Source organism: Carica papaya, chromosome 3 (assembly GCF_054855325.1).
Source record: "Carica papaya isolate Zhongbai chromosome 3, ASM5485532v1, whole genome shotgun sequence".
Taxonomy (NCBI): Eukaryota; Viridiplantae; Streptophyta; class Magnoliopsida; order Brassicales; family Caricaceae; genus Carica; species Carica papaya.
This window is the reverse complement of record NC_142311.1, coordinates 31938850-31955588: the sequence shown is the minus strand read 5'-3', so window position 1 is coordinate 31955588 and position 16739 is coordinate 31938850. Positions and strand designations below refer to the sequence as shown.

Genomic DNA, 16739 nt, shown 5'->3' with positions numbered 1-16739 from the left:
CTCGAGAAGAATAGAAAGATAACTTTAAAACTAATTTTAAATTTTTTTAAAAAACTAAATTTAAAATCTTATCTCTTATATTTTACATTTAGTATTCGTTGAATTTACTAATTCTTTCATAATATATATTTAAATTATTATATGTTGATATTCTGTCAATTAAAATAATCGATCCAATAAACTCCATTTACAACACCAAATACATTCAATTGAGAAGATTCCAAACCCGAGCTTTTTATGAACAAAGAACGAGTGCCTAGTTAAACCTTGAATTATTTTCCATCCTCTAAAATTTATTGGTTAGCTCTCGAGTATGTAACTTTATTTAGTAGTCAACACTAATTATTAGTAACATTACTTAATTAATTGATTAAGAGAATTATTATTATTAATTATTTGGAAAATGGAGTTTATGTGTGAGGAGACACTAAAAAGAAAATGCAAGTGGGTAAAGAAAGAATTGTAAAGTTGGAAGCACTCCTCCCAAAACACTAAATTAAGAAGAAAGGAGTGAATGAAGCACAAACAACGGTTCCGTATAATAAACTATTTAAAATTATTATTGCAATTAAATGAATAAAATGAAAAATATTTTTAATAAAATACAATTTTAGAATTTATTTTTTATAAAAGGTAAAATTAAAATATGTTTTTGATAGATTTAAAGTTATAATTTGTAACTTTAGAAAATAATTTTTAATTTTTAATAAAAAATTACGCTTGAAATATTAAAAATTATTTTTATTAAATAGGCCGTTTCTATTTTTTAAAGTGACAAACTATAGTCATTGTCATTCTCTCTCTCTCTCTCTCTACGAACGCTAACTTAGTTAAGTTTAGATTCTTTTTCTTTTAAAATAAAGTTGTGGATAAATAGTTTTATAAATATTCTTATGTTCGACATGAATAACATAATTTCAAAAAATTGATCTAAAATACTTTAAATAATATATATAAAAAAAAAATTTCTTGAAAAACATTTGTTATCTTAAGTTGAAAGAGCAATTTTCTAACTTGAATATGAATGAATGACTTAATGGAATTTTTTGTTAGAAAAATTCTTTTTAGTCTCTAATTTTTTTTTTGGGTTTGATTAGCCGATTAATCATTCATTAAAAGTTAATCATGTGATTTAATCTCACTTTAATTAAAAACAATATTATTATTAATATTATTTGTGGTTGCTATACATTACTCTTTCTTAGTCATGATCTCCACTAGATTGCATCATCAGTATTCAGTAGTCTAATTTGTCAAAACCTTTCAAAGATTTTTATTTTCTATAACAGCAATTTGTGGTGCACCTCTAAACCTATTAATTTTAAATAGTTGATTTTATATAATAATTAAAAAATTTTATTTTACTTATTATTAAAATTTAACTTATTAACGTGACTGAAAGTTTAAGTTATTAATATATTAGTGGGACTATAATAATTAAATTTAATTTAATTTTTAACAAATTTATTATGTTTTTAAATCAAATAAATATTATGTGGCGATTAGATCTCTTTATTACGGATAATAATAACGAGTTAGAACCTCACCTATCTATATCCACTTCATATAGGGCTGAGTATGAACTTATGTTTTTATTAGCAGAGTGGATATGAGATTGACATAACAATTCTATAATAATTAGAGTATCCGTGACGGTGACTGGTGCGTTGATCAGTTGGACGAGACGATGGTGCGTTGATCGGTTGGAGTACACGTACCGGTGTCTGGTTGAACTAGAAGGGTAGAATTCGTGGATGGAATAGAGGAGGAAGCGTGTGCGGGGGAGGATTGTGAGTCCATAATTGCAACGACACTGAGCTGACATGAATATATACAACATATATTCTCTAAATTATAAAAGCTTATAAATACGAAATATAAATCATTGTCCTAATTTAGAGGAATCAAGGAGAAAATCAAATTATACACTAAACATTTTATATAGGCAATATTCAAGATAAGATGTAAGGTAGATACTCTGATATTTTATTGCTATCTCATACTCATTCCATTATTTATGGAACTAGTCTCATCCTTTCAGTTTTAACTTCTAGTAGTTTTATATGATAGAAATTACTACTAAAAAAGTTCTAAAAAGCTTTTTACTTCAACTTTTATATTCCAGAAATATTTGTGTAATCAAATAAGTAAAATGTAAAGTATTTTTAATAAAAACTAAAGTCAAGATTCGCATGATATGTTTGAATATAAACACTATAATTTGTAGTTTTTAGAAAATAATTTTAATTTTTAATAAAAATTTATATATGAAATTTCAAAAGTTATTTCACCAAATACAATTTTTTTTTTAAATAATAATATTTCTACCGTTATTTTTACTAAACACTAATTAACTTTTGAGTAAAAATGCTTTTAATAAATAGTTATTTTGAACTTATAGCACAAGTTATAACAATTACAAATACTCATTAATATCACGAACAATATTTTGAGTGACATTTAATGAATTGATAATATTTGAGTTCAGATAGGAATTATATATGTTCCTCTTTGTTTAGTTGAGAGCGAATGACTTAAATTGAGACTTACGTTTTTATTTACTCTAGAAAGGTAAAAAAAGATTACAAATACAACTATTTTTTATAGAAGAGACACCTCATCATTCACCAGAATAGAAGAAGTATGTTTGATAAGGTCCACTCTTACAACTATATATTTTTTAACATATTATACTAATTCAAGTTTATGAATTATTTTTTAATTGAATTGTTGATATTTCTATATTTCTTTAGGAGAGTATGGATTCGGCTCAGATTATGGATCTGGTATGTTTTTATTGAAAGAAAATTTTGTTATATGAACTTATTTTTGTTTCTTTATTTTAGAATGGTAAAAAGAAAAAAAGATTATAAATATAAAGAAATATTTTGATAGACAAGACACGTTATCATCTATTAAAATAAAAGAAGTATGTTTCATAAGATTTATTCTTAAAAAAATATATATATATATATATATTAATATATTAAATTAGTTCAAATATATTAGTTATTTTTAACTGAATAATTGATATTTTTACCATTCTTTATAAAGATATGAATTCAAACTAGACAATATATCTTTTTTAAAAGGAAGCTTTGTTATATCAACTTTCACTTAAAAAAAGTAAGCTAAAGAGATTGGTTTTATGTGTTACTCAAATTTTAATAAAGTGCATGGCTATGGCGGCCCCCCACCCTTCAAACCATTATCACGATTTGCACCCAAACAACTAATAATAAACAATTTATTTCTTTAGAAAAAGTACAGTTAGGCTGCTCTCAACTTTCTTGTATAAATAAGTACAGAGCTTATTCTTGTTCAAGAAACAGAGGAAAGCTTTCTCTGGTTTTCTGTCCATTCGTCTCCTCCAAATCCCTCTTCAATGGCGCCAGTACCTCTTTCACCCATCAAAGTAGGTCATATATACGATGTTCAAGAACTCAGAAAGTCAAAACCAGCCACAATCCCTCGTAGATTTGTTCGTGGTATAGCCGAGAGGTCAACACTTGAACAACCCACAAAACATCCTCTTGACATTCCCATTATTGATTTCTCCAAGCTTAATCAACAAAACCCAGATGAACACTCCACTGAAATTTCTCACTTAGCAATCGCCTGTCAGGAATGGGGATTTTTCCAGGTTAAATATCATTCTTTCTCTCTGTTTTCAATTGGATATATAATATTAATACTGTAATAAGAAGTTGAAGAATATTTTTTGCAGGTGATTAATCATGGGATTGACCTGAATATGCTTGAAGCTATTGAGAAAGTTGCTAAAGAGTTCTTCATGCTGCCATTAGAGGAGAAAAAGAAGTACCCAATGGCGCCAGGGACAGTTCAGGGATATGGTCAGGCCTTTGTTTTCTCAGAGGACCAAAAGCTTGACTGGTGCAACATGTTTGCCCTTGGTCTTCATCCTCCAGCTATAAGAAACCTAAAGCTCTGGCCAACAAATCCTCCAGATTTCAGGTTCTAAATTTCCACCTTCCCCTACTCTCTCATTACAACTTAATATTCTGACTGGTAACATAAAATTTTCTTGTGGATTTTTTATGAATGTTTTGCAGTGAAACTCTGGAGAATTATTCACAGGAAATTAGAAAACTTTGCCAGAACCTATTGGAGTATATAGCAGAAACTCTTGGGTTGAAGAAGAATGTGTTTGAGGAAATGTTTGGGTTGGCTGTGCAGGCAGTGAGAATGAATTATTACCCTCCATGTCCAAGACCTGATCTTGTTATGGGTCTGAGTCCTCATTCTGATGGAAGTGCCCTAACAGTTTTGCAGCAAGCAAAGGGTAGCTATGCAGGACTCCAGATCCTAAAAGACAACAACTGGGTATCTGTTCAGCCTGTTCCAAATGCACTTGTCATCAACATTGGAGACACCATTGAAGTAAGAAATTAAATAAATATGAATTTTCTAATTAATTAACATTTACCCTTTTCATTTTGTCTAATTAAATATCTAATCACTTTAGATTAATATTATTGTGTAGGTACTGACAAATGGAAAGTACAAGAGTGTGGAGCACAGAGCAGTGACTGAGTCGGAAAAAGACCGACTCACACTCGTAACATTCTATGCACCGAGCTATGAAGTCGAGATTGGACCAATGGCTGAATTGGTTGATGAGAATGATTCATGCAAATACAGAAGATACAACCATGGAGAGTATAGCAAGCATTATGTGTCAAACAAGTTGCAAGGCAAGAAAGCTCTAGACTTTTCCAAGATTTAGACCCAACAGTAACTCTACCTCAGGAGGGTTCCACTAATTTTAGATTTTCTATACATACAAGTTAACTAAGAACTGTGCGTTGTGTAGGTTATAGAATTCAAGACAGAAACATAAGAATGATGATGCCATGAGAATGTTTAATATATTTATGTATCTGTATACAAACTCATGTGTAAGGAGCATATAACTATAAGCTTATTGGTTAATATTAATTGAAGCTTTGTGGGGTTCAATTAGCGAAAGAGAGAAATCAAGAATCAAACACAAGGAAATTGTAAAATGTTCCTGTTGCTTTTTTCTTGAGGGGTTTCTGATCAGATTCCTTGTTAGGAAAAAGGCAGGATAAATGTTGGGAAAACTGACACAATCATCATCTCCAATATTTTCCCAAAGAAACAAACAGAAAAGTTGGCAAAAGGAATCTTCAGTATTCATTCCTGTTCAAGAAAATGAAAAGCTTTTTCTTTCTTTCTTTCTTTCTCGCTAGTGGAGCTTAGAGAAGAGAGAGAGAGAGAGAGAGAGAGAGAGAGAGAGAGAGACCCACGATTATGTATGCACGTTTTAGTACATAAATATATTATTGGTGGAGAAAGAAGCACTAGTCAAGCAATTTGCAATGGCTTTTTGATGGTCCAAATTAGCTGAAATTTGGTGTGAGTGCAAAATTAAGAAGAGCTTTATGATGATTTCCAAGCTGAAATATGGGTCCGAGTGATGACAAAGTAGAGCACAGATTTACTCGAGCTTAATTGTAGCGCTGGCTCTACCGAGTGGATCAGGAGGGTACACAGTTTATAGTGATGCCTCCTATCTGGGCCTGGGTTGTGTCCTAATGCAGCGTGGAAAGGTTATAGCATATGGGTCTAGGCAGCTAAAGAATCATGAGAAGAACTATCCTACCCATGACTTGGAGCTTGCCGCCATCATACACGCCTTGAAAACCTGGCGCCATTATTTGTATGGAGAGACCTTTCAGATCTACACCGATCATAAGAGTTTGAAGCATATCTTCACCCAGAAGGATCTCAACATGCGTCAGAGGAGGTGGATGGAACTCCTCAAGGACTATGATTGTGACATCCTATACCATCCAGGTAAGGGCAACGTAGTGGCCAATGCCCTCAGCAGGAAAAGTGCAGGCACCCTAGCCCATCTGATGGTTTCAGAATGTAGGTCCATTGGGGCTACACAGCAGGTTCGCCTGCGAGACCTGAAGAGAGTCACATGTTTGGACCACCTAGCAGTCCAACCCGAGTTAATCCAAAGAATAAAGGAAGCTCAGTCAGTCGACCCCGCCCTAGTAACCCGCAAGAAGATTGCAGAACAGGGAGTGAGCTCAGAATTTCAGATCTCCGCCGACGGATTGATTCGTTTCAGGGACAGAGTGTGTGTCCCAGACGACAGTGAGTTAAGAAGAGACATCATGACAGAGTCCCATAGTTCAAGGTTCGCCATGCATCCAGGAAGTACGAAAATGTACCAAATTATGCGACCTCGGTTCTGGTGGAATGGGATGAAGAGAGATATAGCCGACTTTGTATCTAAGTGCTTGGTATGTCAGCAGGTCAAAGCAGAACATCAACGCCCAGGCGGGTTACTTCAGCCTTTACCGATTCCAGAGTGGAAGTGGGAACATATCACCATGGACTTCGTATCGGGACTACCCAAGGCACGATCGGGACATGATGCTATATGGGTAATTGTTGACCGACTCACTAAGTCTTCCCACTTCCTGGCCATTAGAATGACTGATCCCTTGGACAAGTTGGCAAGAATGTATATCCGGGAGGTAGTCAGACTACATGGAGTTCCAGTAACAGTGGTATCCGACAGGGATCCCAGATTCACTTCTCGGTTTTGGAATAGTTTCCAGCAAGCTATGGGAACAAAGCTGTCTCTTAGTACTGCTTTCCACCCACAAACCGATGGACAATCAGAGAGGACAATTCGTACGCTGGAGGATATGCTCCGAGCTTGTGTCCTTGATTCCGGGGGCCATTGGGACGACCACCTACCCCTGATAGAGTTTGCTTACAACAACAGTTACCAAGCAAGCATCGGCATGGCCCCATACGAGGCGCTATACGGGCGTCCGTGCAGGTCGCCGATCTGTTGGGAGGAAGTGGGCGATAGAAGATTTTTTGGCCCGGATTTGGTAGAAGAAACCACGTCCAAGATAGTTAAGATCAGGAAGAACATCCAGACAGCTCAGAGTAGGCAGAAGAGTTATGCCGATACCCGGAGAAGAGACCTGGCCTTTGAGAAAGGCGACCGGGTGTTTCTTAAAGTCACCCCCTTCAAGGGAATTAGTAGGTTCGGCAGGAGGGGTAAATTAAACCCCAGATATATTGGACCCTTTGAAATCTTAGACAAGATTGGTACCACTGCCTACAGACTTGCACTGCCTCATGAACTCTCCCGGGTTCATAATGTGTTTCATGTATCTATGCTACGTAAGTACAATCCGGACCCTTCTCATGTCTTGGCTCACGAACCGCTTCCACTCCGAGAGGACTTGTCTTATGAAGAAGTACCGGTCAGTATCACGGACCGAGAAAGCAGAATACTCCGCAACCGGGAAATATCATTTGTAACAGTCATGTGGCAGAACCACACGCCCAGGGAGGCGACTTGGGAACTGGAATCAGAATTTAGGGCCCAATATCCCTATCTGTTTGATCAAGAGTAATGAGGCAAATTTGGGGACCAAATTTCTTTATGGGGGGGAGAGTTGTAGCGCCCGGACCGAGAAAAAAAAAAAAAAAGCCACGTCAGCAGGCCCGGTCAGCAGTCCCGGCCAACCGGGACCTGCCACGTGGCAAAACCACGTCATTCCAAAAAGGGCCACGTTGGCGATCCGCGTGGGCGCGATCGGACGGCCCAGATTTAAACGCACGGACGGCCCAGATTCAATCAAAAACGGACGGCCCAGATTAAAACAAAATGGACGGCTGAGATCAAAAGGCAAGGGGTTATAAATAGAACCCCCACACCAGACCACAAACCCTAGCCGCCTGCCGCTCGCCGGAGAAGACGAACCAGAAGCCGGCCGCCGCCACCCGCCGCCGCGCCGGGGAAATTTCCGACCGCCGATCGAGGTAAATTTCATACCCCCGACTCGTTTTTCCATGCTGATTTCTCCTGTGGCCAAATCAGAGCCAAAATCCTGGCCAAACGGCCGGAATACGCGGCCGAAGACCAGCGGCGCCGCCGCGCCCCTTCTCGATTTTTGCCTCCGACGAGGCCCTTCCCGGCCTCCGTTTGATGCAATTTTTATATCACCGTGATCACCATTCTTTTCTCTACAGGTTGACTGGAGCCGAATCACCAAAACACGAACCTCGCCCGAGAGCCACCGCACCCGAGAGCGCCGCCGCCGGTAAGCTCCATTTTTCCGTGATTTTTTGGCCCCCCGAGGGCCCTAGGGTTGTTTTCTCGCAGGGACCGATGCGAGTGTGGCCGAATTCGTCCGAAAACAGCCAACCCGAGGCGAATCGCCGCCGCAAGCGGCGGCGCCGTCGCCGGAGCACGGCGGAGCCGCCGTGCTGGAGTTGCGATATTGGCCAAAAAGAGGCCCTGAGCCTAATTTGAGATTTTTTGGAACACGTGCAGGTACCGTTAGTGCGTTTCAGTTCCCCGGAAAAAATTCAGGGAAAATTAGGAACAGCCTGTAGGCGCACTGTGAATCGTATTCGAATCCCGAAAACAAGTAAGGACCCCTCACCTTATTTCCTATCACGGTATTAAAGTTCAAAATGATAAAACAGTATTTCTTGAATTAACGAATGTGTGAAATTGCTTAAGGTGGCTAATGGAGCCCGAGTCTAGTGTGATTAGTGATTTACTGTTATTTGGCCTGTTTACAGCTTTAAATGCAAAATGAGGTTTGATGTGTTCATTTTACAGATTTGTGTGCATATACTACGTTTTTATTAATTATGGGTTGAATGACTGAAAAACTGATACTGTATGTTGTCTGTTTGGCATGAATTACGATTTGCTTGTTTAAATGTGAATTGATGATGCTGACTGAGGAAAAGAAAAATAAAAGATTGTGTAGACTGATAATTGTATTATGGGGTCAGCCTGACTAGATATCCTGGGAGATGGTGGACGGACCGGGTCCGTAGGGAACCCTACCGGGATTGTGGTCTCACATGCCGGACGGGGTATGGAGATCTTATGGTTTTGGCGCCCATACCGGACGGGGTATGGGGACGGCCCGTTTTCACCCTCATACCGGACGGGGTATTGAGGTTTATGGTTTTGGCGCCCATACTGGACGGGGTATGGGGACGGCCCTGGAAACTGATTATGAATGTTAAAGGTTAACGGGTAGCGGGACCCCTATGGACCCCCACGGATACTAGTAGGCTGGTAAATGAGAAAAAGATATGTTGTATAATGATTGAATTACAAGAGGCGTGATAAGTGTTATGTTTTACAGCTTATATTATTCCATGATTATGATAATGTTATTGTTTTTCTTATATTGTTTCATAAATTCCACCGAGGTAAGTGGATGGTAAAGGTTTTATCATAAATAAAAGGATTTGTTGTAAAACATACTCCATGGGTCCTTTGTGTTTTCTACCCACCTTTACCTCCGTGACGGTGAGATATCGTGATGTTCTTACTGGGCTAGTGTAGCTCACTCCTTATTTAACCATTTCATATCAGAAAGACATGGTTCCCGAGCCCGTTCCGCAGGAGGACGACGAAAGGGATGCCTAGAGACTCTGTAGTCATAATCATAGTTTTATTTTCGAGTTTCTCTTTTAGTTAGTTTAATCTTTTATATTTTAAGTACGTTTTTGGTTTTCGTGTAAGGGATGTTAACTGAAATTTTGATTTCGCTTCCGCATTTGATATAATTAAATACTCATTTCATTTTAATATTTTCGGGGTCGTTACATTAATACATAACAACATACATATATATATATATATATAGATCGAGAGATATATAGAAATTATAAGTATCTAACATTAAAGACTAATTTCAATATAATGAAGTATATGAAAAAAAAAAATGTTTTTAGATATACATGCATATTGATGCAAATTTCTTTTTTCTTTTTTTTTTTTGTCAAATAAAACCTTTTTTTTTTTTAGTAATGCAAACAAAGTCTTGAACATTGAAAAAGCATCTTTTTGGGTCCCCTCCAAGTTGTATCTACATATATATACACATTAATATATACGTATATGTGTTGTAAGGTCTTTCATCTTTTAATGTATTGGATTCTCCATTCTTTAACATGGGAAAATTTCCTCCCCTCTAGTAAAATATACATATATGATTTCTAAATAACCTATATATACATTATATCATATTAGATATAACTTAACCCATGCTAGAAGAACGAGTTAAATTTTTATTGTCCTAGTTTAATATACTCTCGAATAATATGAATATATACATAAATTGCAATCTTGATTTCATGAAAAATCTATCTTCCACACTCAAGACAATGACATCATCCTCCTTTTTTGACTCTCACTCTTTTATTCCATCATCTACACCAAAGAGTCAAAGAGGACTTTTAATTAACTGGTACCCCCAAATTCAACACAGTACTCATATATATATATATATATATATACTAAAATTTAACTTGTACAGAAAATTCAATCATGGGAATTAACCCAGTTATGGTTTTTGGTTTTAGATTCTGGCAAAGTCAAGGTTTTTCTTGCCTCGTAGCTTGTTAGCCAAATAGTGCCTGCTGTATTCTCCATGATTATATTTTCTGAACTTGCATGGATTCTTCTCATCAACAAATTCAGTCATGGGTCCAATCTCAATTTCATAGTTCGGTGCGTAAAATGTTACGAGTGAAAGTCGGTCTTTTTTCGAATCAGTCACTGCTCTGTGTTCTATACTCTTATACTTTCCATTTGTCAGAACCTACACAGTGATATTATTATGAAAATTAATCTCAATCACACATATAATCACTTAAAATAAAGAGTAAAAGAAGAAAAGATAAATAAGATTTACGTGGTTTAACAGAAATGCATATACAATTGCGGATGAGAATGATAAATTTTTTTTTACTATAATGATAAAAAAAGTACAATCACTAATTAATTTGTAAACTTCAATATATCTAAAATACTAAAGTTTTTACAAACCGATTAAATATGACCTTAAGTAAAACCAAACCAGTTTAATATGACCTAAAACAAGTTAAACCAGTCAAACTAGAATTTAAAGCACATCAACAAATATTAATCTAAGTAATTATATATTGAAGAAGACAGAAAGAAAAGGGTAAGTATTAATTAATTACAATAATCAAATTTATTTAGTTTCTTACTTCAATGGTGTCTCCAACGTTGATAACAAGTGCATTTGGAACAGGCTGAACAGATATCCAATTGTTGTCTTTTACAATCTGGAGTCCTGCATAGCTACACTTTGCTTGCTGCAAAACTGTCAAGGCACTCCCATCAGAATGAGGGCTGAGACCCATAACCAGATCAGGTCTTGAACATGGAGGGTAATAGTTCATTCTCACTGCCTGAACAGTCAACCCAAACATTTCTTCAAACACATTCTTCTTCAATCCAAGAGTTTCTGCTATATACTCCAATAGATTCTGGCAAAGTTTCCTAATTTCCCGTGAATAATTCTCCAGAGTTTCACTGCAAAACATTCATCAAAAACCCACCAGAAAATTTTACGTTACCACTCGGAATATTAAGTTGTAATAAGAGAGTAGAGGAAGGTGGAGATTTAGAACCTGAAATCTGGAGGGTTTGTTGGCCAGAGCTTTGGGTTTATTAGAGATGGAGGATGAAGACCAAGTGCAAACATGTTGCACCAATCAAGCTTCTGTTCTTCTGAGAAAATAAAGGCCTGACCATATCCCTGAACTGTTCCTGGAGCCATTGGGTACTTCTTTTTCTCCTCTAATGGCAGCATGAAGAACTCTTTGGCTACTTTCTCAACAGCTTCAAGCAAATTCACGTCGATCCCGTGATTAATCACCTGCAAAAATTACTCTTCAACTTCTTACTACAGTATTAATATTATATTATATATCCAACTGGAAAACAGAGAGAGAGAACGATATTTGACCTGGAAAAATCCCCATTCCTGACAGGCGATTGCTAAGTTAGAAATTTCAGTAGAGTGTTCATCCGGGTTGTTTGCAGCTGCAAGCTTAGAGAAATCAACAATGGGGATTTCAATGGGGGGAGATGCAGTGGCGGAAAGCGTTGACCTCTCGGCTTCGCTGCGGAGAAATCTTTCGGGGATTGGAGATTTTGTCTTGGTGAGTTCTTGAACATCGTCAATGTGGCCTACCTTGATCGGGAAAGTGAGTGCAGACGCCATGAGAGAAAATGAAAATGCTCAAATATTCAAATTCACTCTTTCCTCACTTTCTTCCACAACATGCGCAAGCTCCATCTGTATTTATTTGTACAGGAAACTTGTGGGTTGGACAAACAAAATTATTGACTCCTCTAAATCACATGTCACTAAATTAATAGTTTACATCAAAATTACATATACTAAGTTTTCATATTTTTATTTAATAAAAAATTAATGTTATATTTGACGCGTATATGTTATATAATTAATAAAAATTATGTTATATAATTTTTTATAAAAAAAATTAAAAACAAAATAAAAAAATATACTCAGTATTTAATAAAATATGTCGACTATTTAGTGGCTAGACGGTTTGCTATTTTCATCTCTTCATATGAAATTAATTTTTTTTATGTGTTTTAATTAAAAATTTATGTTATAATTGATATAGATTAGTCAATTAATTATTAGTGTATTAAATAACATTAATTTCTACAGGGTAATCCTTGTAAGTAGTGCTTCATACTATATGGCTAACGGACAAATCATTTGACAAATATGTATTATATACTTTATAAACATAATAAAAACATAATTAGCTAACTAATTTTAATAAAATCATATATATATATATTGTAAAATAGAAATTTATCATGTGTTAATTTTTTATTTTTAAAAAAAATACTTTTTGGTTAATATATATATATATATAATAGTTACTTATTTAAATTATATTAATACTTAGTGGAATATATGTAAATAACTTAACGTAATAATATATAATAATAATTTTGTTTATAAAAAATAAATAATCAAAATTTGATTCCTTAATTTTAATGTTAAGATATTATTTGATTCTTCTTTGTCGTCATTGAAGTTCTCCTTCGTCATCTTGGCTGTTTGGAATCGGATTCCAATTGTCTTCTAAGTTATTATAATTTATTCTTTAATAAATAAAAAAATAATTAATTACTATAAATATAAAATAACTAAACACATGAATATTCAAATGCACATTTTGTTTGATTAATCCAAGTTGCCAAACTTAGATATATATATATATATATAATGACATCATTGGTAGACAAATGTTTTTTTTATTACCCAAAACTTATTAACTTTTCGTCAATTTTCATGTCTTAAGTTGTTCATTAACCGTTGGGACTCACAAAAGAAGAACATTAGGAATTTATTACTTCATTTTTCTACAAATTTGATAATTCTTTCTTTCATAACATTTTGTTTCTTTTAAATTTTCTCTCAATGCTTCATAATCTAACTTAAGCATCATAGTGTTTTTTGAATTAAAAAAATATCTTGAGAGAAGATTTGTTTGTGATTATAAGAAGAACCTCGAAATATTGACTCAACTTTTATATATATATATATATATATATATATATAAAGAGAGAAGAAACAACACAAGCTTGAGTATTACACATTTTAGGACAAGACACACTGACAAAGTCATCACTAGTGAGTGGAACAAGATCGGAAAAAAGCTGACGATGGAAGTGCAACCCAGTAGATTCTAAAAAAACGTGATTAGCTAGCAAGTCATCACAGCAGTTGCCTTCACGGTAAATATGCTGAATCTGAATCGTCCAACTCCTAGCCAAGCAGAGTTTAATAGTTTGAATGAGGTTGGAGCAAACATTGATCTGAATCGGCTCTTGTTGGATAACTCTGTTCAAAACTTGCACTACAAGCAGGTTGTCCATCTCGAGGATGACCTTGCGCACCCCCCAACTCCAAGCCATATTTAGGCTATCCAAAGCACCCAACAGCTTAGCTTGTAAAACAGAACATGTGCCGATATTCTGACTGAAACCCCCCAACATGTACCATTCGCATCACGACCCAGGTCACTCGCACAAGTCATGTTAACACCAGCACGAAACACACCATTAACATTAATTTTAATCCAGTCCTAGGGGGAACACGCTAGCCAACAAATTTCTCCGTCTTCTTATAAGACCGACCGTCGATCATAGCAACAACAAGAGTAGCCTAGAAGGTGTCATCAACCATACGAAAAATAACATGCTTCATCTCGTCGATACTCCAAGGATTACCCCCAAAAACAAGATGATTTCTCTGGTTCCAAAGCGACTAGCAAGTGATCCCAGATTTAATCCTCTAGTCTCTAAAATTCTGACACCACGACATCTATTTCTCGGGTTTTTGATTAGCCAATCATCCATATTCGACTAAAAGAAGTTAGTGGACTCATCAAGAGGTATGCTCTTCATCCAAAGCAGTCTCGCTTGATGACAATCTCTGAGCACATGATTGATATCTTCAAATCTCATAGCCCGAGTCAGTGGTCATATGCCTTCTCACACATTCACTATTCGTAAGGAGATGCTTCCGAATTGTCAAACAGATGAAATGTCTGACACATTGTGTAATGACCCAGCTTGCGTAAGTTAGAATTTGAATGTAAATTCATGTTGTAGAGAGTTTATTTAAGCATTAGGAAACTTTTTAGAAGTAAAAAAAGAGGGATCCTAAAAATATAAAATATAATCTAAAAATAAGTAAATAATAAATAATAAAATTAGGAAAATGATCAAATTGAAAGTAAATTTGGGAGTTTAGTCTACTATATAAATAAATAGAAGCCTAAATTATTGAAATTACAGAATTTGGGGTCATTCTGTAATTTTTAAAAAACAACCTATTTGCTTCAAAACGACACCGTTTGAACAGACGGCCACAATTTGATCTCATTTACCATATAAAAGTTCCTGTTCAAAAAAATAATAATAATAAGAAACTCTAAGAGCAAATGAGCAGCGGCAAAAATGAGGAGTAGAGGGGAAATGCATGAAAGTGAAAGGGAAGAGAGAAGATTTTTCGGTGTCTTGTCCGTTGAAAGGCTATGACTGTAACACCCAAATAAAAATAAAATTTTTTTATTTATTTATTTTTATTTTTATTTATTTATTTAATTTTTTTTAATTTAATTTAATTTAATGAAAATAAAAATAATAATAATGATAAAATTGAGTAAAAATATTATTTGGATTTAATTGAAATTGATTTTGGGAAAAAGGGGTGAAAATTTGGATTATGCGAATGTTTTTGAAAAGAAAATCGGAAACCGGGGGTCAAAACACAATTTAAAAAAGTTGTGCCACGTCAGCAGCCACGTCAGCGGCCCGGTCAGCAGCCCCGGCCAACCAGGATGCGCCGCGTGGCAAGGAAACGCTGACCAGGGGACGGGCCACGTGGGAAATCCGCGTGCGCGCAATCAGATGACCCAGATCCGTTCTCGCGCGCACGGACGGCCCAGATCAAACGTGCGCACGGACAGCCTAGATTCACGCGTACAGACGGCCCAGATTCAATCAGGCACGGACGGCCCAGATTGCATCGCGATGGACGGCCCAAATTTAATCCCAATTAAATCGCGATCGAACGGTCTAGATTTAATCTTGATGGATGGTTGAGATTAAAAGGCAAAGGGTATAAATACCCCCACCCACACCTGACCAAAGAAACCCTAGCCGCCAGTGCTCGCCGGAGAAGAAGAACCAGACGCCGGAGGAGCCGGCCGCCGCCACCTGCCGCCGCACCGGGGAAGTTTCCGACCGCCGATCGAGGTAAATTTTCTCCCCCTTGCTCATTTTTCGATGCTGAGTCCGCCTATGGCCAAACCAGAGCCAAACCACCGGCCAAACGGCCGAAAAATCCAGCCGAAACCCAGCGGCGCCGCCCCACCCCTCCTCAATTTTTGCTTCCGATGAGGCCCTTCCCGGCCTCCGTTTGATGCAAATTTTATACCACTTTGATAACCGTTCTTTTCTCTACAGGTTGATCGGAGCCAAACATCAAAACTCGACTCACGCCGGAGGAGCCGCTGCACCTGAGAGCACCGCCGCCGGTAAGTTTTGGTTTTTCGTGATTTTTCGGCCCACTGAGGGCCCAAGGGTTGTTCTATCGCAGGGACCGATGCAAGCGTGGCCGAATTCGGTCGAAAACGGCCAACCCAAGGCGAATCACCGCCGCAAGTGGCGGCGCCGTCGCCGGAGCACGGCGGAGCCGCCGTGCCGGAATTGCGATATTGGCCGAAAGGGGCCCTAGGTCTAATTTGAGATTTTTTGGGACACGTGCAGGAACTAGTAGTGCGTTTCAGTTTTCTGGAAAAAATTCAGGAAAAATTAGGGACAGCCTGTAGGCGCACTGTAGAGCCGTATTCAGACCCCGAAACAAGTAAGGACCCCTCACCCTATTTCCTATCACGGTATTAAAGTTCAATAAATGCTAAAAATAGTATTTCATGAATTAATAGATGTGTGGAATTGTTTAAGGTCGCTAATGGAGCCCGAGTCTGGTGTATTTGTTGGTCAGTTGTTGTTTGTTCTATTTTACCGTTTTAAATGCAGTATGATGTCTGATGTTTTTATTTCATAGTTTCGTGTGCATATATCACTGTTTTATTGACTATGGGTTGAATGACTGAGAACCCGATGTTGTGTGTTGTCTTGTTTGGCATAAACTACTGGTTTGCATGTTTGTGTGTGATTTGATGATGGTGATTGAGGAAAAAAGGAATAAAAAGTTACGTGAATTGATAAATAGATAATGTGGACAGCCGACTAGATATCCTGGGAGATGGTGGACGGACCGGGTACGTAGGGAACCCTACCGGGAACGTGGTCT

General features: G+C 36.7%; 2 protein-coding genes across 2 annotated transcripts; one reads left to right on the top strand and one right to left on the bottom strand.

Annotated features, from left to right (window-relative positions):
- Window positions 1-3307: 3307 nt before the first annotated feature.
- On the top strand, window positions 3308-4980 carry LBO1 (2-oxoglutarate (2OG) and Fe(II)-dependent oxygenase superfamily protein). Its single transcript, XM_022036629.2, has 4 exons — window positions 3308-3643; window positions 3728-3975; window positions 4074-4401; window positions 4505-4980. Exons 1-4 carry the CDS (start codon window positions 3386-3388, stop codon window positions 4745-4747), a joined length of 1077 nt encoding a protein of 358 aa, XP_021892321.2. The 5' UTR covers window positions 3308-3385; the 3' UTR covers window positions 4748-4980.
- A 5187-nt stretch (window positions 4981-10167) lies between these two features.
- On the bottom strand, window positions 10168-12182 carry LOC110810426 (protein LATERAL BRANCHING OXIDOREDUCTASE 1-like). The gene is made up of 4 exons (XM_022036617.2): window positions 11835-12182; window positions 11497-11744; window positions 11071-11398; window positions 10168-10658 (listed from the first exon to the last, which is right to left on the bottom strand). The coding sequence occupies exons 1-4, from the start codon at window positions 12090-12092 to the stop codon at window positions 10416-10418; spliced, it is 1077 nt and encodes a 358-aa protein (XP_021892309.1). The 5' UTR covers window positions 12093-12182; the 3' UTR covers window positions 10168-10415.
- Window positions 12183-16739: the final 4557 nt, after the last annotated feature.

Excerpts from the sequence above, each read along its gene's own strand:
- LBO1 (XM_022036629.2), top strand. The coding sequence starts at position 3,386 with ATGGCGCCAGTACCTCTTTCACCCATCAAAGTAGGTCATATATACGAT. Across the intron at positions 3,644-3,727 it reads AGGAATGGGGATTTTTCCAG|GTGATTAATCATGGGATTGA; the intron begins GTTAAATATCAT and ends TATTTTTTGCAG. Across the intron at positions 3,976-4,073 it reads ACAAATCCTCCAGATTTCAG|TGAAACTCTGGAGAATTATT; the intron begins GTTCTAAATTTC and ends AATGTTTTGCAG.
- LOC110810426 (XM_022036617.2), bottom strand. The coding sequence starts at position 12,092 with ATGGCGTCTGCACTCACTTTCCCGATCAAGGTAGGCCACATTGACGAT. Across the intron at positions 11,745-11,834 it reads AGGAATGGGGATTTTTCCAG|GTGATTAATCACGGGATCGA; the intron begins GTCAAATATCGT and ends TAATTTTTGCAG. Across the intron at positions 10,659-11,070 it reads ACGTTGGAGACACCATTGAA|GTTCTGACAAATGGAAAGTA; the intron begins GTAAGAAACTAA and ends ATCACTGTGTAG.